The 7917-nt window shown below is 40.0% G+C and overlaps 1 protein-coding gene across 4 annotated transcripts in view; it reads right to left on the bottom strand.

Annotated features, from left to right (window-relative positions):
* Positions 1–2376: 2376 nt before the first annotated feature.
* FRMD3 (FERM domain containing 3) overlaps positions 2377–7917 on the bottom strand; it is a 326745-nt gene continuing 321204 nt past the window's right edge. For 3 of the 4 annotated variants that reach the window (XM_043927504.1, XM_043927506.1, XM_043927508.1), the window contains one exon: positions 4066–7814. In XM_043927504.1, coding sequence (XP_043783439.1) covers positions 7219–7814 — 596 coding nt within the window. In that variant the 3' untranslated portion in view covers positions 4066–7218. Of the gene's footprint in view, positions 2601–4065; positions 7815–7917 lie in introns of those variants that run through there. The other variant, XM_043927505.1, reaches the window with a different exon arrangement.

Here is a 7917-nt window from a genome sequence, read left to right as displayed (position 1 = left end):
TGGGCAGACTTCCCCAAGAGGCAGCTTTCTAGCTGTGATTCCTTGGACTTAATAGTATTTGGTTCACATTATAGCTTATGTTTTAGGAAGGTCATGCATGGAGTATCTAGCATCAAACAAGTGTTAGGATGACTGACACCTCTTGTTGTAAGTGAGTAAGTTGGTTTTGGCATAACTGTCTTGAGTGTACTTCGTGTTACTCAGTTGCTCACAGTTAAGCTGATCATCATCACTTGTATGTGCTGATCGAAGTGGCAAATTCATGACTACACAGGTAAAAGCAACCTTGAGATTGTTTTAATTCTCTACCTGTTTCACATTAAATAAGAAATTCGTCATTACAAATGGTAAACAAATTGAATGTGTAGCACTAAATATCCAATGCCAGAAACCTCATTTAAAATAATCTTCTGTGTCATTTATAGTCCCACACCAAAACCCATGATTTTTAATCTGATTCTTGATACAAGTAGGAGATCTATGACTACAGGGCAATAATCCTTCCCTGTTTCACCTTATCCATATTTAAGAGGAAACAAGCTGGAGGAATTGTTGAAAGAGGGCGTTCTAGCTTATGAGGCAAAACCCTAAGATAGAGCATCTGAAAAGGCCCTCATTAATACCCATTGCTGTGACATATTCTTTAAAAACACCCCCTTTCACTCTCAAAAAGAGTCCTGGTTTAGACAATAAACAGAAACCCTTAGAACCAGGGAGCAGTACCTCTCTGTGGCCACCGCTCTTCAGGGTCTGGTTTGCAACTCTGCAGAGCCGGCAGCCCAGGGTTTTAAGGACACTGAGGCTGGCTGAGCATGGAAGGGAGCTGATTCACACCACGGAAGTGACAGCAGACTGACCCCTAAACCAGGATGCTGTGTTTTTAACTTACTACGAAGACTATGACTGCCAAGCAAAGTGGAAACCAATGTTGGTTTGTTAGTATGTTGTCTCCCTTAAATTGTAGTCTTCTTGGAAAGCTCAAAACCCTTGGGATGATCAAAATCACAGTTCATGTGGGTGAGGAGCTCAAGATGAGCCGTGTTAGCTGGAGGAGCTGCTGTCATTTGCAAGACAGGTTTTAATACTTGGTATCCATACAAAGCATATGCTGTATCCTATTTAAAATATAAGAGTTTTCCTTTGCAATCAGGAAAAATGGATTTGGTTCTTGTTCCAGAGATTTTTGAGGTCAACATCAGCTGCAAATAAAGAAGAGGGATGTGTGGCTCCAAGAAACCTCCTGTTCTTTACTAATACAGGAAGTCTCCCACATATAGTAAGTCCCCTTCAAGTTGTGAACTTTCAAAAATGCGAACGCACATTTGCATATCCAGTCATGTAAGTTAGTTCACGTGTCTGGCGTACATTGTCATATGCATGCATCCTCTAAGGTGGTTGTACTTTTGTGTGCTTTACAGAGTGCAGTATCTTTATATAAAGTCCAGGATGTTTGGAAGCAAGCATAAAAGCAGTGGTGATGTAGCTGGTACTGGCAAGAAACATCAGGAATTGGAGGCCCTGAGAAAGGACGAAGAGAGACAAGAGGAAGGAATAACTGAAGAACTGAAGAGGTTCATGATGCAGGAAATGGCAAGGGGATTTTCTCTATTTGAGGAGGCATTGTTAGTTTTTAAGGTACAGGACCTGAACTTAGAATGGTACATGAAGGCTGCAGCAGCCGTTCAGAATGCAATCCAGCACTACTGTGTCATCTATGATGAGGAAAACAGAGCTACGAGCCAGATATCACTGGCTTGTTTTTTCAAGAGGACAGGCAGAATTGAATCCAGCAAGGAACCAGAATCTGTTCCATCAACGTCAGGCATGAGTGAAATTGCAGCTTGCCCTCCTATTGCTAACGGTCCTTCAGCTCTGCCATCTCTCACCTCCTCCTGCCAGTAACCCTTCTTGCCTGTTCACTTGAGGCCAGCCCCTGTGTGCCCGCTGTTGTGTTGTACTCCTGTACTCTTCAAGGTACTGGACTGTTAAAAATGTCTGCTTAAGTTTTTGTTTTTTTAATGTATTATTTGTGTGAAAAGTATTATAAACCTCTTACAATTCAGTACTATATAGCTGATTGTATTAGTTGGGTACCTAGGCTAACTTTGTGAACTTATGAACCAATTGGACTTACAAATGGGCTTTTGGAATGGAGCCTGTCGGAGACATACTGTCCTATGTCCCAAGTTTCCTCACCCAACTCTAAGGGCTGTCAGGGCCCATATCAGTGGCAGACATCCTCTGATGTGTGAGGTTCAGCCAGGAGCAGCCTCCTCGGCTCCTGCCTTGCTTGCAACACTGGAGGTGACAGGGAGCCTGAACCACTCCCCAGCGCCCACCCCACTTCTCCATAGACAATATACACAATGGCCAGAAGAGGATTAAAATCAGCTTTATTGACGAATTGAAGAACACAGCTGGGATCTGAGGCCCAAGTGAGGTTTTTTCCATCTTCTCTGAGGTGATGACAGCTGAGCCCATTGGGTGGGGCTCACCAAACTTACCCACCCCGCTGCAGACCGAGGCTGGAACGTGGAGAGCTGAGTCCTGGGTGGGCTCACCACGGGCAGGTCCCGCTGGGTTTGTTTACTGCAGGTAGACTGGAAGCCCCAAAGCAGGTCCAAGAGAAAGAGAGAGAGAGAGAGAAGAAGCAGGAGGACAAGTAAGCAGGGTCCTTTAGCACATTATCTCCACCCAGTAGAGAAAGGTGGTCCCAAGAGTCTCAAGTTCATCAACCACAACCATCCCAACTGAGGTCACCCCGGTGGGAGCTTCTCCCCAGTACTTTCCTTTCATGCTGTACTGTAGTTAGGAGATCTTTGCCTTGATTGGCTGAGCAAGGGATGTACGAATAAGGAAAAAGGTTTCTCCCAAGAGGTAAGGCTGGCTTAGGAACCTGGACTGCTCAGTGAACAATTGGCCAGAGGCTATTTTGTATGAGCCTCCCAGTCGGCAGCCACAGTGCAAACACAGGTGCTGGCTAGAGCTGGTGGATTCGGGACTGACTCCTGGCATCTCACACCTGAACACTGACCACCAAATTCCTTTTCTTTGCTGTGCTCTGGTCCTCGGACCCCTGAGGACTGCTGAGGAAAGAACTGGGCAGACTTCACCTACCCCTAGCCCCTGGATGGGTGAAATGGATGAAGGGGGTCAAAAGGTACAAATTTCTAGTTATAAATAAGTCCTGGGGATATAATGTACAGCTTGGTGATTCTAGTTATGGTTCTGTATTGTATATCTGCAAGGTACTAAGAGAGTCCACAATCTTAAACGTTCCTATCACAAGGGAAAACAAATTGTGAGGTGATGGACAGTGACTAAACTTAATGGTGGTAATCAGTTTGCAATATATACACATATCAAAGCATTACCTACCTAAAATTATATACTGGTATGTATCAATTATATCTTGATAAAACTGAAAAAAAAAAAAAAAAAAAACAACCCACTAGGCCACATAGCTAGGGTGTAATTCAGCTGGACACCCATGGTGTTCCTGGAGTAAAGAGAGTCCCTTTGACTGCATTCAGAGTAACTGACACCTTCTGATCTAACTGTCAGGTGTGAAATCATTAGCTTTGTGCCAAGCCAAAGCAAGAGGGTCTTTTAGGTCATGCATGCAGGGAAGACAGGGGTAGAATAGGAAAATTCTTCCAGGGCCTGTGAACCGCTACATGTTTAATGGCACGTCTTGCAGAGTCGAGTCTGACGTAGCTCTCTCTGGCACAGGAAGTAAGGACATACTGCTACCCCTCTGAAGTCCTCCCTCCTACCTGTCACATAGAAAACCCCTTTTTCTGTTTTTCCCCGTGCTTTTCTATTTCTGTCTTGATGCCACTGACTATAACTGTCTTCCATATTTGGATGCATTTCCAGTGCATTCAATATTTTGCCTTTTAGCATGGGTGACTTCTGCAAAGTGTTAATCCCATCCATTAGCCATTCTTTTCATAGTATCACCATTCAAGGGTGACCTCATTTCATGGCACCAGATGGTACCTTTCTGTAGTTTCCAACAGGCTATTTGTACAACTTTACTTTGAATAAGACTGATTGCAGAAACATTTTTTCCCCAGAGTATTTTTATTAGGGATTCCTGCCACCATATTAACATATAAAACAATCTGGATGTTGACACAGAAATGCAAATTTCACTGTACAAAGATAAGGCTCCAACCATAGGTAACGTGGCCCCCAAATCTCTAGTTTTTCAGTGAAATCAATCATTTTGACTTCTTCCCAGAGTTGTCTTTATATTAGACAAACCACAAAATATGTTCCAGATACATAACATTTTACAGTATGTTCCAAGCACAGACAGAAATACACAATACTTCACCTACATTTTTTTCATATCCAACTTGCATTAGCACTAAAGATTGTGTGTGTATATGTATTTGCCATATGTGTGTATATAAAACCACAAATGTACACACAGTAGTTTTCATGGAAAATTGAAACCTTTGAGACTGTGGGTTTTATCCACTATGTTATCAGAGAGTGAAAATGAATAATACCATGTCACAAATTCCTCAGTTGGGGATAAATAAAAACATCTGTGTATGAAGGGCATATCAGTTGTGTGTATACAAACACACATATATACATATATTCATATATAAACATGTATATACCAATAATATGGAATATACATATACTCACACACTTGCTTTCAATTCTGTAACTTACTATATTATATATCCTTTATCTTTGGAAGCAGTCTTCTCCTCTTTGATTCAGGCAACTGGTGACTGTTTTCTAAGAAAAGCGAGTATTTCTAAAAGACTGATCTGTCCTGACAAAATGGCATTTCAGGATCTGAGTTTTACTTTTGGTAGCTGTTGTTTAAATTCAGCAGACCTTATCCTGTCAGATCCTTCACTTAAAAATATTTCTATTCAACAGTGAAGTTTTTGCCTAAGAGATGTTAGCTGGAAATGTTAAAATTATATAGTCATTACTCCTTAGTATAAATCCACTTGGCTAGACTATGTGTGATATTTATCCTGTCAGCACTTTTCAGTGTTTATGACGCATAATATATTCTATAATTTTAAAATGTTATTTAATATTAATGTAAAAGGGCAAGGGCTGGATGATTTGTTATGGTTAGAACTTCAAAGAAAATGAGATTAAGCATGATTAGAAGAGGGAACTAATTTTCTGCAGACTATACTGGCACATCCTCATGTCAGAAGATATGACTTTTAAGTCATAAACAAGGGGGGAAACCACTTCAATTTCAAACATGATCATTTGCAAACTTTCCAAATAACCTACAGAAAATATATTTCTATATTGGTATCAAATTTCAGGTATCAAATATTCTTTATTTAAAAGAAAAATCAGTCACTCAATGCACATGAGAAAGACCACCCTGTAAACTGAATAGCAAATTATAGTATAGTTTGCTCAACTGAAGTCTTCATGAGCTGACTTTTAAAAATTTATTTACAAAATTAAATGTCTAATAAAGCACTCAGGGCTCCATGAATGAGTAGAACTGGAATGGCCATTTTGGAAATTATACTAATCATAGAGCTGAAGTTAGGAGAGATTATAGATAGCCCATCCCATGAACACATTTCATGTCTTCATTTACATTTTATGGAAAAATCACTATGCTCTGTGCCCTAAGCTCTGTACTGTACTCTCTTTCACAGTATTGGTATGTACTCTGCATGGAAGGCTTCAGAGCCTTTCTTTCTGTCATGGATTCAGTGGTGTGAAGGAAGGTACAAGAGCATTTGTCCCACTTACTATCTAGTTAGGGGGTCATTTCACTACTTCATCCAAGCTGAAATGGTATATTATCTAATGAATCCCCTCCAGTTTCTTAATGAGAGCCCCAATTATGAATGAGTTAAGATCCTAAGGAAACCAGGAAAGGGAAAGAGTATAATGACCACCACAGAGGAAGATCATAGGCATTTATCAAAAAGCCAAGATCATTCTCCTCATATTCTTTCTGACTCTTTTTCCTCTCTCTTTCACACATATATAGAATTCTTTTAAAGCTTCTTCCACGGAATCTCAATGAATGGCATGAGGGATCAAAAAATGTGCCTTCAAGTTTCTCCACTTTTATTTAGATCCACTTTTAGACATATTCTTGTCCACTTGGACAGCGAGTATGCTGTTCTTTACATCATCCAGTACCTTGCATCACCATCACTTTCATAAAGTAGATCATTTGTCTACCACCACTTGCCTATCAGTCTCATCAGAACTCGTTTTGCTACTTGCCATTTGTCCAATTCCCATCTGCTTCCACTCTTGGGTTAATGTACAATAATACACAATTAACTAGCATCTCCTCTAACTATTTTCCTTTAAAAGTTTCACTTTCTTTTAAAAACATTCCATTGCCTCAGCCAACATATATGGACAGAATGCAAATGAAAGTAACGTCATCTTGTCCAAATATTTTGAAAAATGGACCACCCTGTGTCCTCTTGATGCTCTCAATTTCTACTTCCTCCAGTTCCATCATCCGTTTCAGGAGCTTATTTTCTACAGTGTTTTTCTACCTATTTTTCTATCTCATATGCAGATAATAACAATTATGTGATTGTTCAGTCAAAAATATTTTAAAAAACAAATCAGTGCCAAGACATTAAAAATTCCTGACATACCCTTTGTGCATTAGTCTTACAATCTGTACACTTAAATAACTCCAGGAAGCTCCTTTTTTTTTTTTTTTTGCTAAAAATTTACCAAAATATTTTGAACACATAAAAATATTTTAAAAAAACAAAAACAAAAGCCCAGCATAAATTTAGTTGTATAGGCATTGGTTAGAGGACATTGTTCTCACTAAGGATTATATTCAAAAACCTTTCCCTTGGGTTTTTACTAAAACTCTGATTCTGAACCTTATAGCTTGTAATGGTGCTATTAAAAAAAAAAGAATTTAATTCCGCTCAATGTATTATAATAGATAAAGAGTATGTCTGTACTATAATAAAAAATAAATATATTTTTGGTTATTTAGAGGTCATCTTCCTGACCTATAACTAAAATAACTGTGTTTGATTTAAACTTACTTGCAGTGAATTATGGAAAGCTAACTTAAAGCTCTGAATAATCAGTTATGAGTAAGAACACCTATTGATGGTCCCATGACCATTCAGAACCAGGCATTTGCTGGAAAAAAAAAAACAAAACCAAATCACTAGTATTGAATATAGCCCTTAGTCATATGAGAAATGAGCTTTATGAGCAACCCAACATGTAAAGTACGAGGTTGACTTTGCCAGCCACCCACTCCTTGAGAGGACAGTAGTATTCATAGTGAAACTGCTCAAACTCAGGCGTCTGGCGGATTTCACATAAGAAGGAGAGATCAATACCTGACTCCAAAAGGAGGAGGAGCAGGGGAAATACAAAGAGCAGCAGGCCCAGGCCCACCACAAGGAGCCGGGAAAAACTCTTGACCAGTGGGTTCACCCGAATAGTGCCACTCAGAATGTCATAGCTCCATGACAAAGCTTGGCGAGCCTCCTTCATCTCCTCTTCTTCTGCCATTAAAAAGGCATTTTCATCTGCTTCCAGTTCCTCAAATGAATCTGTGTCTTCTCTTTCCAACTCCAGCCTAGATGGACAGTCAAAGAGCATGTCAATCTCATCATCATCAACCGGGGTAGGGAGCAGGCTGGCACTTGGGTTGTATGCCAGTTCAGAGATTGTCAAGGGTTCTTCTTTCATTTTATCTTCCTCTTCACTTGATGCCTCTTCATACTCGTGGGGTTCCTTCACTGGTGAGCTGGAGATCAAGGGGGCAGAAACATCTTCTTTGGGCAATGGAACACCTGTAAAGAGACATAGTTTTCTTAATTTTAAATTTCAGGTTTTCTTTCTCCACAAAGATCTGTAATGGAACCAAACCCAAACTAATTACTGAATGAGAGGGAA

The sequence above is a fragment of the Cervus elaphus genome, chromosome 16 (assembly GCF_910594005.1).
Source record: "Cervus elaphus chromosome 16, mCerEla1.1, whole genome shotgun sequence".
In the NCBI taxonomy this organism is placed as follows: Eukaryota; Metazoa; Chordata; class Mammalia; order Artiodactyla; family Cervidae; genus Cervus; species Cervus elaphus.
Note: the sequence above shows the minus strand (reverse complement) of the source record. Positions and strands in the feature narration are given on the sequence as shown.